Source organism: Denticeps clupeoides, chromosome 5, assembly GCF_900700375.1.
Source record: "Denticeps clupeoides chromosome 5, fDenClu1.1, whole genome shotgun sequence".
Taxonomy (NCBI): Eukaryota; Metazoa; Chordata; class Actinopteri; order Clupeiformes; family Denticipitidae; genus Denticeps; species Denticeps clupeoides.
Window position 1 is genome coordinate 29,175,367 of NC_041711.1, and position 17,013 is coordinate 29,192,379.

The 17,013-nt window shown below is 43.8% G+C and overlaps 3 protein-coding genes and 2 non-coding genes across 5 annotated transcripts; 4 read left to right on the forward strand and 1 right to left on the reverse strand.

Moving 5' to 3' along the window:
• Positions 1–604: 604 nt before the first annotated feature.
• On the forward strand, positions 605–6,856 carry LOC114789952 (soluble guanylate cyclase 88E-like). Its single transcript, XM_028979442.1, has 16 exons — positions 605–732; positions 843–975; positions 1,069–1,243; positions 2,427–2,518; positions 2,615–2,872; positions 3,011–3,152; positions 3,385–3,510; positions 3,776–3,896; positions 4,081–4,210; positions 4,398–4,544; positions 5,026–5,172; positions 5,253–5,409; positions 5,524–5,633; positions 6,029–6,118; positions 6,282–6,400; positions 6,496–6,856. The coding sequence occupies exons 1-16, from the start codon at positions 605–607 to the stop codon at positions 6,854–6,856; spliced, it is 2,436 nt and encodes an 811-aa protein (XP_028835275.1).
• A 1,904-nt stretch (positions 6,857–8,760) lies between these two features.
• On the forward strand, positions 8,761–14,095 carry tnfaip8l2b (tumor necrosis factor, alpha-induced protein 8-like 2b). Its single transcript, XM_028981681.1, has 3 exons — positions 8,761–9,009; positions 11,948–12,274; positions 12,390–14,095. Exons 2-3 carry the CDS (start codon positions 11,957–11,959, stop codon positions 12,630–12,632), a joined length of 561 nt encoding a protein of 186 aa, XP_028837514.1. The 5' UTR covers positions 8,761–9,009; positions 11,948–11,956; the 3' UTR covers positions 12,633–14,095.
• On the reverse strand, positions 13,024–16,303 carry lysmd1 (LysM, putative peptidoglycan-binding, domain containing 1). Its single transcript, XM_028981680.1, has 4 exons — positions 16,257–16,303; positions 14,970–15,204; positions 14,598–14,899; positions 13,024–14,437 (listed from the first exon to the last, which is right to left on the reverse strand). Exons 2-4 carry the CDS (start codon positions 15,150–15,152, stop codon positions 14,278–14,280), a joined length of 645 nt encoding a protein of 214 aa, XP_028837513.1. The 5' UTR covers positions 15,153–15,204; positions 16,257–16,303; the 3' UTR covers positions 13,024–14,277.
• trnae-cuc (transfer RNA glutamic acid (anticodon CUC)) lies at positions 15,856–15,927 on the forward strand. The gene has a single exon. It is a non-coding gene; the product is annotated as a tRNA-Glu (tRNA).
• A 576-nt stretch (positions 16,304–16,879) lies between the features above and the next one.
• trnas-aga (transfer RNA serine (anticodon AGA)) lies at positions 16,880–16,961 on the forward strand. Its single transcript has one exon. It is a non-coding gene; the product is annotated as a tRNA-Ser (tRNA).
• The last annotated feature ends 52 nt before the right edge of the window (positions 16,962–17,013 follow it).

Here is a 17,013-nt window from a genome sequence, read left to right on the forward strand (position 1 = left end):
GTGTATTCAGTTTTGTTCTATAATGTAAAAATGGCAAGATCCATAAATGAGTAGGTGCATCCAAAACTAATAGTAAATTATTTTATTATTATTAGATACATATACGTTTTACAGCCATCAATACTTCAACTATCCAACAAAACAACACCATTAAGTACAGTTTTCTTGAAATCATGCAGATAATTAACAGCCCAAGTTTATTTAGAATTGTTTAAATATATTTATTTAACGTATCTGTAAGTTAGTAGTATGGTTTAGTTTTTGTCATGATATCTTGATGTTTTTACACGCCTGCCAGAAACATGCTCTGCCTATTTTTGCCTCTGACATCCCTTGTCCTGACAGAGGAGTGTTTCAAGAGGCCAAGGTGCCATGAACAGGTGTCCAGGGAGAGTGAGGGACACCACTGTGACAGAGACCCAGTCAGTCGGCGGTCTGTGTTACACTGGACTGAGTGACTTCAGGTAAGCAGCACCTGCATTTTCTCCCTCATGTGTGGCATTTATTCAATTAAGGATGCATGTAATAAAAAAGTTTTTTTATTTCTGGTTAGCTATGGGAATTTATATGTTTTTTTTTTTAATAGGCTCCAACCCCTCTAAAGATGTATGGCCTTTATCTGGAAGCGGTAAATGACTACATTAACGAGTCCTATGGGGAGGATGTTTGGAGGCTGATTGAAGCCCGTGCAGAGATACCACACCTGAAGTTTGTTCGTCATCAGATGTATAAGTAAGCACATTTTCCCATGGGAAATGTCTCAATAATATTGATTAATACTTCAATCAACGGTAGATTAATTTGAATAATGAAAAGGTAAAATAGTGCCTTTTGTTTTCCAGCGACAATCTGATCCTTCGTCTGGCTAAAGCAGCTGGAGAGGTCTTGGGCAAAACTCATGATGAGTTGATGTACGCTTTTGGGGTTTACATGGTCAAGAGAATCGGGAATTATGGCTATGAACGAATTTTGAAGGTGTCCAGATACTTTGCTTATTAAAAATCTACGTCTACATATAGCACTAGACGCAGTCATATCACTGTACACTAACGTGCCTGCATGTATCAGGTGCTTGGCCGCAACGTGCGAGACTTCATCAATGAGTTGGACAACCTGCACGAGTACTTCCGCTTCTCCTTCCCCAAAGTCCAGCCGCCCAGCTTCTGCGTGGAGGAGGAATGTGAGACCAGCCTAACTCTTCATTACCGCAGTACCAGGAAGGGCTTCACTCAGTTTGTTAAAGGTGCAGTAGAGGATGTGACATGGAGAAGCATTTTTATTCTGACTGGAAGGTCTTCCACAGTGAGTGTACGTGTCCCACTGATAGGACAGTACTAGCTTTTAGAAATGTCCTAATTTTTGTCCAAAATATTTGTACATTAAGCTGCAAATATGATCAATTATAGAGGAGCAACAATTTGTCTTGAGCTGCTGTAAATAAGCAACTGGCATTTTTCAGACTAGTTGGGTAAATGTGGGCTCGACCACATCATTATATTTAACTTTATCAATGACTATTAATTACATTTACATTTAAGGCATTTGGCAGATGTCCTTATCCAGAGCGACTTACAATGTGCTTTCACTCTGTTGTAGATTCTGTACACAAGTTCAACAATAAGAAGGTTACAAGTTAATCTAAATATTCTCTAAAGAGGAAGGTCTTGAGCTGTCATTTGAAAGTACTCAGTGACTGAGCTGTTCTGACCTTGAGGGGAAGTTCATTCCACCACCGAGGGACCAAGACTGAGAAGAGTCTAGATGAATGTCTTCCTTTTACCTTCAGAGATGGGGGGACCAGGCGAGCAGTACTGGAGGCTCGGAGTATACGAGGTGCAGTGCAAGGTGTAATAAGGGTTGTGAGGTAGGATGGGGCTACTCCATGTCTGGCTTTGTAGGCCAGCATCATTCTCTCATTCTGTCAAAAATTAGATAATGACTTCTTTATTCTCTCAGTTTTCACATTTTTTCTATTCCATTTTTAATGGGTGGTAGTAGCCTAGTGGGTAACACACTCGCCTCTGAACCAGAAGACCCAGGTTCAAATCCCACTTACTACCATTGTGTCCCTGATCAAGACACTTAACCCTAAATTGCTCCAGGGGGACTGTCCCTGTAACTACTGATTGTAAGTTGCTCTGGATAAGGGCGTCTGATAAATGCCGTAAATGTAAATGTAAATGTAAATGTAAATGTAATGGAAAGCAAGAACATTTCTAAATGCTTCTACACTTTTAAACATTAGTGTCCATACAACTCTCTGACAACCTAAAGTGGCGTAGTGTCCCGTCAACTAATTTGATAGTGTGTTCAAATAGAATGAGTCGTTCTTAAAATGAAGGTCCCCACCACTTCCTACAGCCTGGATGATTTTGTTGCATGTCTTTCTGCTCTGTGATTGTTGCTTGTGCGCCCTCCTGTAATAGGGCAGCTTTCCCAAGTCGGCAGGCAGTTCTACAACACAGATATAGAGGTGGAAATCCTGTCCAAAGAGGAGACTGAAAAAATGACATATGTGGTATGGAAAACGGTTTCCTATGCTTGGAGCAGCTGGTGTCATACAGGAGATGCTCGGTGCCAATTGCTTGTATCGCTCATTATTACTGTGCCATAGGTCTACAAGATGAACTTTGACAATGCTGCCTTCAAGCACCGAATGCCTCAGCAGAAGACTGCCCCTGGCTACGAGAAGCTGCCCATGAAGAGGGGCATCTTCTTTGACATGTTCCCCTTCAGCGTTATCTTCCGCAGGGACATGACCATGTACCGCATTGGGGATGGGCTGAAAGAGGTCTTTTCCGACCTGCAAGGGAAAAAAGTGAATGAAGAATTCACCCTGGTTCGGCCTATGCTGGAATTCACCTGGGATAACGTAGGTGATGCGGGTGGCTGTGATTTCTGCAAAGCGCCTTTTTCATCTCATACATTATTCACCATGGGGAATAGTTTAATATTTACACTACCACACCGCCGCTGCACATCCATACATGCTTCATGGTTCTGTCTGCAGATATACACCCACCTCAACAACGTGTTTGAACTGCTGTCCAAAGCTGTGGTGGAGAGCAAACAGAAGGTCAACATGCCAAAACTGAGCAAAGAGGAGCCTGAAGAGAAAGAAGAGAGTGAGAAGCCTAAAAAAGATGAGAAAGGTGCAGTTTTATACAAGCTTGTATTTAATTGTACCTTTTCACTTTGCACTGAAAGTGTCTCAGGGGACATTATTAGAGCCATTCCAGCACACCAAAGGCCTGCACCACTCAGGCCTGGGCATTAGAGGGTGCACTTGTCCTTTTAAGATGTCTAAGGCTAAAGCTAATAATGTCAGGCTTGGGAGGAGGACCCTGTCTCATGATTGGACGGGTTGTACCTTTGCCTTCTCAGATGTTAAAGCGCTGGAGGAAATGAAAGGTACAGACCAGGAGTACAGCAGCACTCTGACTCAGTACAACAGCTCAACCAACTCCGGCGGAGAGGACATTGAGCTGCTGGCCTTCCAGACAGTAACGGGTGAGAGATCCTGTGTCCATATGCATCTGTTCTCACAGTTGTCCAGACACAGTTGCATTTGTGTGCTAAGTTTTTCTTGACAACTATGGCCAAGGCCCTGTTGATACAGACCAAACAATAATGATGCACCATGGGAAATTATGCTGTGCTGCAAGACCCAAGGCTGATATAAGGCTGCATATCAGAGTTTGCTAGGATATCATCTAGTAACAATAAATTAGCTTCAGAAAATATTGATTGACGCATTTTGAAAATTACCCCTTAGGGAAATGCAGCGAAACTATATTTGAAGATATGAGGGAGCCACCAAAAAAGCCTCTTCATCTAAAGGGGCAGATGAAGTATGTTCCTCAGTGGGACTCCCTCATCTTTCTCGGAACGCCCATGTAAGTCTATCTTAATTCTCGGCTCTGCAGAGGTAGGGGTCACATTCAGTCATGTTTTTTTTTTTTTTACACAAAATTTGTAATAAACATGCCAATATTTCAAATTCATCCAAAATATGTGTATTGTGTAAATGTGTATTGTAGCCTTACATCTTTAAGCCTGTAATGCCCTCTCTTCTTAAAGTATTGAGACCGTGGAGGACATGATTAAGATGGGAGTGTATGTCAACGACCTGAACCTGCACGACTCCAGCAGAGAGCTGATTTTAGCTGGAACACAGCAGTCAGCTGAGCTTCAGCTGGCCCTGGATCAGGTATAAGTAGAAAAGTGCAGGAACACACAAGCCTCCATCAATACTGCGAACAGGCACTGGGCATTTTCACCATAGTTCATATGGATTAGAACATAATTACACCTCCTGTAGAACTGGTTCTGTGTTTGGGTGTATATTGATCTGCGATATGGGCTGAGGGCTTTGTCTGTCTGTCTTTGCACCACAGGAGCAGCAAAAGTATGCTCAACTCCAGGAGATCATTAAAAAACTGGACGAGGAGAAAAAGAGAGGTGACTCGCTGTTGTACGCTATGATCCCTAAAGCGGTGGCGGACAGGCTGCGGAAGGGGATCACTGCCCTGGAAACGTGCCAGGTAGGAGCACATTGCTCAGGTCAAGCTTCAAACCTTCTTCCGTCCAAAGCGTAGAACTTTTGTTAGACACCCGAGTTACTTTCTGAAAAACATCATCTAAGTCAGGAGAGTCAGACTCATTTTCACTGAGGGCCACGTCAGCTTTATGGGTGCCTTCAGTTTGCTACCAAAGGTAAGATGGTAGCAATATAACTACTCCTCAGCATATTGTTAATTAACTGTCTCTATATTACATTTCTATTTCTTTTATATATTGAAATATTGTGTAAGCATTTGCATAGATACATGCTATACATTTGATATTTGAACATAATTCCTTTTAATTTATCATGTTAAAGCAGCATAGACTGCATGGTTTTATGAAAATCATATGCTTTTTAAGCTCTCACAGGCCACGTGATATGACACGGCGGGACAGGCATTAGCATGTCTGTGAATACCCTTCTCAAACTCTGATTTCCAATGTCTTCGGTGATTTTAGGTTTTCCCTGACGTCACTATCCTGTTCAGTGATGTTGTGAAGTTCAACGAGATTTGCATCCACATCACTCCAATGCAAGTGGTGGACATGCTGAATGAAATCTACATCGTCTTTGACACGCTTAGTGAGAAACATAATGTTTACAAGGTGACTGGAAATGAAATGTTTTTACTATAACGATGGATTGGCATAAGTTCTCTTCTTCTAAAAGGATCCTTTACACCCAGGTGGAGACCATCAGAGATGCTTACATGGTGGTCGCTGGGGTACCAAACAAAACCACCTTCCATGCCCACCATATCTGTGACATGGCACTGGATATGCTCAGTTCCATTGACCATCTGAAAGACCCCTCCACCGGCGATAACATCCAGATTCGAGTTGGTAAATAGCAATTTTCTACATAAGAGCCTCGCTGTCCCGGTTCCTCCCTCTCTGTCTCTCTGAACACTCCCTGAACTCAGGAATGCTGATGGCACACCTCTGTGATCCCCTCAGGTATCCATTCTGGGATGGTAGTAGCAGGTGTAGTAGGGCTGAAGATGCCTCGCTACTGCCTGTTCGGCGACACTGTGAACACGGCTTCTCGCATGGAAAGCAACGGGGTGGTGAGCAGTGGTGACTTCAGTATGAAGAACACATGGTGCAGCTTCAGATCCGTCCAACTGGAACTTCACCATCCCTTTCAGACCTTAATGCTTAATGTTGTCTAGTTAATGAGAAATTCAACTAGCAGGATAATCATGCATGTATATTCGCATATACAGACATTATAATTAATATAACCAATGTAGAAATTCCAGTGTATATTGCACATTAAGGCATGTCTGTAGAAATAATACGAAAAAAAACTTAATGAACTTAATTTCACAAGGTCATCGTAGTCTTGTCTAGACTAAGGAACATGAATCTGCTGAAAAAGCTTGATTTGAAGAACATGCAGATAAAAAAAAGACATGTTAATTGGGGTGTCTCTTGGGTCACATTGTCTTTGTCTTTACAGGGCATGCAGATCCACATCAGCCAGACCACAAAAGACCACCTGGAGCATGAACCTTACATCATCGAGGAGAGAGGCAAAATTTTTGTGAAGGCAAGTTTCCCGAACTACAAACGAACCAGCTTCGTCAGAATTTACTTGATCTTCGAATCCTTGGGTCAGCTTGTCCTGGTCTCGCTTGTGAAGTAGTTGCACCGTGGGTGGATGTATGCATTCAGTGAATACTGTGTTTCGTTTCACTCTCGCCTTGCCTCAGGGGAAAGGTTACATGAAGACGTATTGGCTGAAGGGGAAGAAGGACCTCTCCTTTAAGACCCCTGCAGAGCTGAGGTACAGCAGCGAGCAGAAGGACTCAGAGGACCGCAGCTCAAATGGGTGGGTGGATCGGGTCGAGGTCACAATTGCATAACAACGTGCATGAATCTTTGCATAAGTCACGTTACGTAAGGGCCCTTCTTTCATTTTCACAGCTCAACCTGCACCAACACCAAGCATTCTACCTCCAACCTTAACATTCCCAATGAAGAGCAGGCTGATGGAAAGCCAGCTCCGACCGACCTTCCCCCTGATGCAGCACCGACTCTCGAGGGCACGACAGAGGCTGCCACGGCCGCCACCGAACCCCAAGACAAAGAGAAGATCAAAAAGACCAAAAGCAACCGAGGAAAGGCGGAGAACACCTCCAGCTCTGCTCAGGAGAGCGCCCCACCTTCGGGTGCCCAAGAGAACACTGGTCCAGAGCTAAATAACAAGAAGCTCAGCTTCAGACAACAGTACAGGAGGCTACCCACCAGCCTCCCAATGCGCAGCGCTGCCTGCACTCTTCTCTGAGCGCATGATGAGGGCGGGTGGAAAGGGTTACATGAACTGGCCTGTATGTTGTCAAATCCCCATTTGAAGTTTTTTTCATGCTTTTCCTGCAGACTGACTGATTCAGACCTTCTGTAGATGCACTGAAGGTCCATAGTTGCTGTTGCCTCCAGGTTTACAGCTGAGAAAACATGTGACAGACATGATGCCTAAAGGACAGCTAGCCATGAATTAGCACGTCAGTCTGAAGGAAACGCAGTTTGTTTCACTGCTTTGTTAAGTATGTTTGGTGAGTTTTGTAATCTTATCATAGCAATTTTAAATGAACTAATTCAATTTTACTGGACAAGCTGCAATGATAAGGTGAGATGCTACTGGTTACACTGATGCTAGTCTAACTGCTGTATGCTGTGGTTTAGGGAAATTTATCAAGATTAAACATCTAATCTATCGTTCGGATGATTTTAATTGGAAAAACAAAACCTGACCTTCACGTCCTTGCTCCAAGTTTTTTTTACAGTCGAAATTAGTTTACTCACTAACGTGTGCCAGTGATAGCTTACTATGTTTTGTTTTGTAGTAAACCTTTCAAATGGGTTTGCATGCTATATTCATTCAAATCCTAATTTGAAATGTAGATTCCCATAAAAAGAGTTACTGGAATGCACACTCCAACTGGCCCCAACACTGTATTCACTGAAATGCACATCCTGGGTCTATATCTGGTCCATCACATGTACATTGACCCCATAAAGCACAACATTCAGTTAAACGATTGCAGATAGTCACGTTTACTGCCTCCTCTTTCAGTTCGGCGAAAGCCAGTCATGGTGACATATCAGCCTGACACTTTGCCTGTTTTATTGTGCAGACTGGGGTTTAATCCACGGTACAAAAGCAGTGCAGCGCAGACCTGTTTCTTTTTCAAGTGGCTGGCACAAACCACCAGGCTTTGCAGCTGTTAGAAAATACATCAGAATAGGGCACTTCCTCTTTATGATGCTGATTGTGCCCTGCTCGAGTTTGCTGTCAGCCAGAACCTGTTTTGGAAGAACCATGCATGTGGTCGTGCTCCTCAAGATAACAGGGAACAGTGCAGACCAATGATTTGCCAGTGACTCATTAAGTTGGGGGGGGACACGAAGTGCAGAAAACAGTGCTTGCACAGTTTAACGTGTAAGATGCTGTTCAACGATAAAGGGGAAGCGTTCAGGAAACCGCTTAAACGACACTTCCTGTGTCATTTAACGCAGTCTCAGGCATGACCTAGAGAGAGCAGAAAGTAAAGAAGCCTGGCATGTTCAGTGCTGCTCCAGTCTGAATGCATGTGGTGGAGGGAGGTTCGCCAAACCCCCCATTCCTGATTAGTGACATTCACAAGTTTACCGTATCCGTATATATATTCGTCATTGAGCAGTGTGATGGATAATGAGGGCACTTCCGCGTGAGGAAGCTCCCTTCATTTGTCCAGTCAGGCAGCCATTCGACGTTTGCCTGTATATTCTTTCACTCTAATCACATTCATTACAGTTGTCAGTAACAACCCAATAAATATAAATACTAATTCGGGTTTATCTAGCAAAAAACACGGAGAAAGAGCAGCAAAAAAGGCTGCTGCTGATCTGGATCTGCTTGTCATTCTGCAAGTTAGTGAAGACCTCCAGACCTCAAGGTAATGATAATAATGGTAGTTAGTTACCATGAGATTTATATTTCGTAATCAAAAAACGGGGTGGGAGGTTAACTGCAGTTGCATTGGGTTTTTTTTTTTATATATATATGTGTATTTTTTAAGCTCTTCTCTTGCCAGTGCCCCGCATCACTGGATTATTGCAAAATACTTTTGGAGGTTTCACTTGTCAGGGCAGGCAGAGTCACTATGTCAGCAGATACACAGTGAAAGAATGAGTGTGTGTGTGTGTGTGTGTGTGTGTGTGTGTGTGTGTGGACAAGTGAATGAGAGAGAGAGAGAGAGAGGGGTGTGTCTTAAACAATTAGTTCCTCAAGGAAGTACAACTCAAATTATCTTGAAACAGAGGGGTGAGCACTGAGTGTCGCAGCAGACGCGTGGAGGATTTTCTCGCAAGGATTTTATTCATGCGGTTCCCCTGATCAAATCAACACACAGCTGATATCTGAAGAAGAGGAGGGAGGGTGAGCAAATATATAAACAGGTGAGATTTCTTTTGGACGTGTGCCCTCAGAATCTCTATGAAAGATTCCAGCCTGTTCACTGTCTCTTGTTTAAATGTAATTACAATGACACCCATGCCAGCTTTTTGTTGTGTGAAAGAGAAAGATCTTGTTGCATGAGCGGATGGTTTATGGGTTCAACTTCTCCATTTTAGCGTTATTTTGGAGGGACTACTTCCAGTCAAGCTGGAACAGGTACCAGGGGCTGCCATTCTGACACACTCAGTCAAATGGCGCCTCTGAAATTACACAACCCAAATTTCAGTGGACTTTCTCATCCAGTTTTGACCTAGTTTTAGTTGGTTGAGTCAACTATGTTGATTTTTTTTTGTACCTGCGACAGAGAGCAAGAGAAAAAAATCAGACGCTGCAGCAGATCATGGAGAAACTGTAACGTTGTGCTGACTGCTTAGCAGATCCAAGTTTCACTTCCTTTTCAAGAAGATACATCTGAAAATCATACATGCTGCAAATCATATGGCCTGAGTCCATGCATCTGTGTGCAAACATTCCAGAAGCCAAACATGTTCCGCAGCGCAGTTACGCATAAAGAGCACAACAGAGCAACCAACACAGAAAATGTTTTTTTTTTTTTAAGCGAGGGACAATACAAAAAAAAATAGCTGCAGCTCCAGTCCCCCGCCCCACCGACCATTACTGTCACATTGTGTGCCAAGCCGGTGAATGGCTATTGCACAGCTCAGCACTGGTGACAGTCAGGCTTATGGTGTGGCCTGGTGCCCTATAATGATGGGGTTATCGGTGACCTCCAGCAATGCAGGACAATGAGGCTCTTCTCATCCTGTAAAAGCCTGTGAAAGTGTAAGGCTTTACATCCTCGCCACCACCCCAGGCTACATGCTGCAGTAATCTGTGGAATGCTAAACATTTACCTCTCCGGTGGACAATCAGCTCACCACATCACACCCACGCTTTCGTCCAGCTGCTTTTTAACAATATTTTTTTAAGCTGACAGCTTCATGGAATAACCTCACAGATCCTTCGATTCAGGATGTATGGAGGTGATCAGTACCTTCTAAGAGATAAGGGTCCACAATGGCCAGTTAGTCATGGTTCTCCATGTTTCAAAGCTAATTTCAGATGTTCGGATGTTGAGAACCAGGACTGCATGTCACGACGACTGTGGCACAGTTCTGTTAACCACAGAACATTCATCCAGCACTGAGCACATGTCAGATGTGGCAACTGCTGGTTTGAAAATGGCGTTTCCAGCACATATCCAGCCTAATGAAGCAGGGAAATCCACTGATAGGTTCAGGCCATTTTAAAATCCTGACGGAACAACTAGCATGGAACTAGAGCAAAACACTTTTAAATAGGCTTTGTGCTGTGCCACTACCATTATCTCTGCATGAGAATTTAATTTAATGAATGAGCTCTGATTCCAGCTGCGTATATTTTATTCAAGTGCCCCTCCGGAAATCTCACACTTGCTGCATGAATCAATGGGATTTTCCACAAGGCTTCATTTCAGACCCTCATCCTGCTTCTTTTCATTTATTTTGTGGAGCCATGGAATCGTCAGGGATTTAGATGTATGACAACAGATAAAGATGCGAGACTCTTTGGGGCAGCAACGACTTTGGAACATTGTTCAGTACTTCTTTGATCATTCCTTGGTTTTCATGGCAAATCTGATTAATTTCCTAATGGATTCTAATTGCTGAGACCAGCATCGTTTGAAAAGCTGTTTCAATAAAACAGAAATACTGACCATAGAAAAGTAAAGACAGTGCAGTTAGTGATGAAATGATGGACAACCAAGCTAAAGTTAAAGGAGAAGTGAAAAGTGGAAGATCATTTGCAGGAAGGGGCCTGCAACGCTGGATTTTAAGATGTAAAAACTGACCTTGACAACTGTATGGCACCGCAGTGGAACAAACCTGCCATTTTGTGGGGGTATAATGAGGCTGTGGAGCTACTTTTCTTCAGCAATGACCGGCAATGTGTTAAGGTAGAAGAGGAAAAGTTGGCTCATAGAAAACAATGGCAAATATTACAGACACGTGGTTCTGGTTCCTTTGACAGTTTTGATGTAACACAGCAGTCATTTTTAAACTGCTAAACAAGACAAGATCTTCTTGTCTTATCAGGTGTTATTTTGTGAGCAACTATTACACACAATCCTCATTATTCTTTGTACAATCTAATGTAAAATTCGAACGTGCAATGCTGGCCTTTGGATAGATATTGATAAGGAGTCGTTTCAATGAAATCTTGCGGTACATGCACCGACTCGTGTGAACTATGTGTTCAAGCAGCCGCTCTTCCTGCTTGTCTTTACATGCAGACAACTCTGCTGCCTCCCCACCCGCCATTCACACATGTGACTCGGTCTCTCAGCTACACTCAAACACTCCCGATTTTCTCTCACTTCTTTGTTTCTCCATGTGGCTTTACGGACAAGGGTGGAATCTTTAAAGTTTCTTTTTAAAAAAGTGTTGTGCAATAATTTCGAAAACAACGTGTAGAACCCTCAGACAGAGCTGATCTTCCCGAAGATGCCTGGAAACAAATCTTCAACAGTAACAAGCCTACAGACCTTGTCAGTACGATTTCATGTCGCACTGAGGTCTGTAGCCATAACAGATCACAAGCCATCGCCCTGCACACTGGTGTAATATGCAGAGCAACAGATGTCGGTGTTTACGTGATGTGGGCACACTGATGAACTCCTGCAGGGCACCTTGACTCCCTCATGAGCAGAGCTTGTACAGGCGACAAGACTCCCTCGTTCCCTCAGGCCAAATACAGAAGAGAGGGAATCGGCACAGAATTTCTCAATATGAGTCTTTGATCAGATCAGAAACTTGAAGTCATTATTTCTTTGTATTCTTCGTCCAAAAGAACTTAATAACTAACTCAGTTCTTCTGTATTTTCCTGCCTTTGCACCACAGACAGAAGAAATGGAGACCTTCAGCTCCAAGGACATGGCAATGAAAGTCCAGAAAAAATTCCTTAGTCAACTGGCAAACAAGTCAGTGGTGCAGATGTTCATCGACGACACCAGCAGCGAGATCCTGGATGAGCTCTATCGGGTCTCCAAGGAGTACAGTGGGAACCGCACAGAGGCCCAGAAGGTGATCAAGGACATGATAAAGATAGCCGTGAAGGTTGGCGTGCTCTTCCGCCACAACCGCTTCAGCGACGAGGAGCTGAGCCTCGCACAGAACTTTAAAAAGAAGTTGCATCAAGGAGCCATGACAGCTATCAGCTTCCATGAGGTAAAGCTCAGTATGGACAACCTTTTATCTGTAGATCTTTTTTTTTTTTGGCTTTTTGTAACTTGCACTTGCTTCCTGCTGCATGACAGCTTTCTTTTCTCTGCGATCAATGCAGGTGGAATTCACTTTCGACAAATCAGTGATGTCCAACATCCTGATCGAGTGCAGGGACATGCTTCTGAAGCTGGTCAACGCCCACCTGACGCAGAAGTCCCACGGGCGCATCAACCACGTCTTTAACTATTATGCCAGTACAGACCTACTGATGCAGCTCTACAACCCCGAGGGCCCTTTCCAGTCAAACCTCGCAAAGATCTGCGCCGGCCTTAATAAACTAATCGAGGAGGGCAAGCTATGAGGACGCCACATCAGAGGAAGACTCTGGGTGCTATTAGATCCAAGGCGCTGTGTCGGACCAAAAGACATGGCACAGGAGGTGAAGGTGCCACTCCCATCTTGAGCGTGGACACGGCCTGCTGCACTTATATTCAATCCACCTGCTGTGCCCTCAGTGTACAACGATGCCCACACCCAACATTCCGTTCTCGAATGGACAGACGTGCTTGCAGTTCTGCCTGTGAGCTGGACCACCTCTGCATTGGATGGAGGTTTTTCACCAAATTCTTGTAATGTTTCCAAAGCAGGAAACCTGTCACACGCTCATCTTGTATATCTGCTTGTTTATTTTATAAAATCTTTATTTTTTATTTGAAAAAAAAAAACATGCTTTCATAAACATAATGATCTGGGGGAATCTGTTACAAACGCTCATAAATGGTTGACTGAAATGAATTTTAAAAAAAAGTGCAGGGCGGTACTGCCATCTAGTGTTAGCCGATCGCAGTGCACTTCGGGGCACACAGTGGCGTGTTCGTGCTGGAAAACCTTCCCAGAAACGCAGCTGCAAATATGGAAACCCTTCACGAACTCAAGTGATCAGCCTCTGATGTAAGGGCCAGTGAACGGCAGTGTGAGAATCCAGCATGTTTCCCTACGCTGGCCTCGATTAAAATGTGACAATTGTGACAGATGTCAGGTTCTGTAGATACAATAAATTTGTATTTCCACTGTAGTTGTAACACTGCATTCTTTAGGCCTTGGGTTTATTCTGCCTCTGTTATGATCCGAGATCCTTTAAACTTGGTCCATCTCACATTTTGATAAAATAAAGAATGAGCCCGTGGAGCTGATTTAGTGGAAGACTAAACAGAACATTCGCTTTTGCTTCAAAAGCAGGTCATTTACTGCAGTGTCGTTGCGGTATTAAGCGGTTTCCTTAAACCTACAATAAACAAGTCTATTACTGATAATATTTCAACCTCAAAGTTGCTCTGGATAAGCAGTGGGCCTCCTAATAGAGGAGTTGAAGGAAGTTAGACTTAACCTTAAAATATCTAAATTATTATTTGCAGTAAAACACATGATTCATTTATATTTTCTTGAACACGAAAAAAGGCTCTACAAAGTAGTTCACAGAAATCCTGCACTTTGCAAATTTCCCACTTGTGGGAAGGATTAGCTTATTACTAAGACAGGGCCTTTCTGATAGCTGCTCCCAATTGCAGTGTATCAATGACGTTCATATTACATTTCAGAACGGTAAGGGGATATTTTAATGCCATATTTCACACCCTGTAGACCCAATAGCAATTCCACGAGATGCAAAGAGTTCATGTCATGGCAACCGCAATCTAAAACACACAAATACAAAGCAATCTGCAGTCCCAGGAAGTAAGAAGAGACCAATCTCGAAATAAATAGTAGTATAATAAAAAAAAAAAAAAAAACGAGGTAGTACATCTAACATTGTATACACTCTGACCCTGGATATATTTCTATTTCATACAATTTATTGCTATTCTACACACTTTGTAGAGATCTGAATGATTGATGTGGTCATTAAGGAAAAACCAAGGTATCAGAAAACTTGCCGGTACCATCTGTGAAAGGCATGTTAGGGTGTTATCACAATTAAAAGGAAAATTTTGACACTTTGATTTGTATTAAAGCTGAAAAATCTCCTCCTCCGTCTCCCTCAGTTTCTTGATGCGCTTGGTGACGGTGAGGGGAACCGTCCCCACAACAGCCTTTGGCTGCCGGCCTCGAGAAGACAGGTGGCCATTGAGTGGCCTGCTTGAACAATCAGTCTCCTGGTCAGGAAATCTAGAAAAAGAAAAAAAAATTTAGTGTTAATGCGGTCCCTAAAACCATGACAACAGGGGTCACCACGAATTGTTGCCCACAGCATGGTAACAACCAGAGATACTGAATCAAATGTGTTCAATGAGGACCCGGATTGGTGACCCCGGTTCTACGCACTCACACGTTCAGATCCTGGCATCTCACGGCTGCGGCTTGCTTCGACTGGCTGATCAAACCGTCCATCCTTTTTAAGTAATCCAGTGGGGACAAATCTTCAGCCACTTGGTCGTTCTCTGGCACACGTCCCCTGCTACTCTGACTCAAGTCCGCATTAGATTCCTTGCTTCCTTCACGCCGATCGTGGGGAACCGCTTCCCCGTTACCGAGCAGATCATATTCTGAAAGCACAGGGATGGACAGCGATTTCTTCAAGAAGATGGAGTCGTTTGTGTAAAGCCGGTTGGCCCTTTTGATCTGTTCCATCTGCAAAAGAAGAGAGTGGCCTTCAGTTTGGCAGCCCGGCGAGTCACAGAAATGAGAAGGTTTTACTCACAGACACGCCGTACTTCAGCGACAGTCCCTGCAGCGTGTCTCCGGCTTCAATTTGGTGCTCGATCCGCTTCTGCCGCGCCGGTGACACGGGGGAAGACACCAGGCTGCCGTAGGACCTCGCCCGGGAGCCCCGGAGGAGGCCGTGTGCCCCCGAGGGAGCAGCAGCTCGGTCCGACGAGGACATGGGGGCGCCGGTTCGCCACTGAGATGAAGTCCTCCGGCGACTTGCGGCTTTTCTTTATATATATACAGCGACAGGGTCACGGGCGTTCGCGTCGGCGCATTTAGCCAACTGGCTCGTTAAAGGCATCATTGTCAACAGCTAATGTCCGCAGTAAGCTGGAGAAACTGGCTCACCGTCAGGGCTTTAGTCATAAATTCAGATATGCGAGGCTAACGACGCAGCATATCGGTTTTATCGGCGTAGAACGACGCATTCGTTGGCAACGCTAACCAGCTAGACAGTCCCAAGAAGCGTCTCTTTATCTGACGCGGCATGCTGAAATAGTCCACAAAAAACGGCGCCTTGTTTTACTTCACCTCCAGTACCAACACGACTGTTTGGTACCAAAAGCTGTGCTGAAAATTCGAATAACACCAAGTTTCACGGCTCCGTCTTGCTCTTCTGTTTGCCACTGTTTTCGTGCGGGTTTTAACGCCAGGGGGCGCAGTAGCGCCACCTGCTGGCGAACCCAGTGACCTACAAACCAGTACGAACGCTGCACACGTCTTCGCACTTCGATCACATTTAAATGGCAAAACAAGTGTCATAAACCAAAAAAAAATAAAAAAAATTGCCAAGCTGGTTAAACAACGCGTTTTCTACGATTGATTTTGTGGTTTTAAGAAAGTTAAGAAAGATATTAAACGTGGTGCCTCCCGTCGCTTCCCTGGTGGTCTAGTGGTTAGGATTCGGCGCTCTCACCGCCGCGGCCCGGGTTCGATTCCCGGTCAGGGAAACTGTTCTTTTGTAGAAGGAAATATTTTTTACATTTATCACACGAGTGTACGGCAGAAAAAAAACGGATGCACGATCATTTCTACGCAAATATACGTACTTACAATAAAGCTGTGACGCAGAATAAATTTCATCACAGCTAGTTTTAAAACGTGTTAAGCAGCCAAGATTTCAGGTGATATTTGCTATGGGTTATATGTTTAACCGGACTGGGAGTTCACGAGTTAATTATATAACGCATAAAATATATTTGTAATTCGTTACGTTACTGTAGTTGTAATTAAATTACAGTAACTTGTAAATTGTCATGCCTACAGGTATGTACAAAACCTTGTTCAGATGTTGGAGCTGGACTGTCCTCACGCTGTATCCCGCCGCCGAAAGTCACTATTAAAAGGGCTCTACTGTTTTGATGAGTTCACTGATCTGATGAATGCAGCACAGCTTTGTGTGTTTGTCAGAATGTCTTTTAATGGCAGATATGCGTGCCAAAGAAGAGTTGCTGACCATTTGACAATTGAAAGAACACACCAGAAAAATGCATCCTGGATGCATTGTACAGAATTGTATCAAGCAGTAAAAACAAAAGAAAAAAATACGTGGTCTGAAATGTTTACGGTTACGGTTAATCAAGACAAGAATACACTATGGAATAAAGTATTGAGTGCGGAGATTAACAGATTTATTTTCTGCTTGCTGGTGTTTGCAGCGCCCTCTACTGGCCACGTTGAGTTACTACAGGAGGATTTACGGTGGACCGGAGCGCTCGCTAAATACGCTGGTGGTTAAAAAGCCACTTTCCATTTGGCCTAAATCCCGTTCCATTCTGTTACATCTCAGAATCCAAGGATATGGTGAAAAATGCCAAAATTGAAATAAAAGAACAAGAACGTGGAAATGAATTGAATTACATGTACGATGTCAAGGAAGCTTTGCTGTATAGAGTATGTGTCGTTGTCGTGGCCGAGTGGTTAAGGCGATGGACTAGAAATCCATTGGGGTCTCCCCGCGCAGGTTCGAATCCTGCCGACAACGTTCGTTTTTGGCACTCCGTATACTGTCGGACTTTTTTTTTTCAAACCTGGAG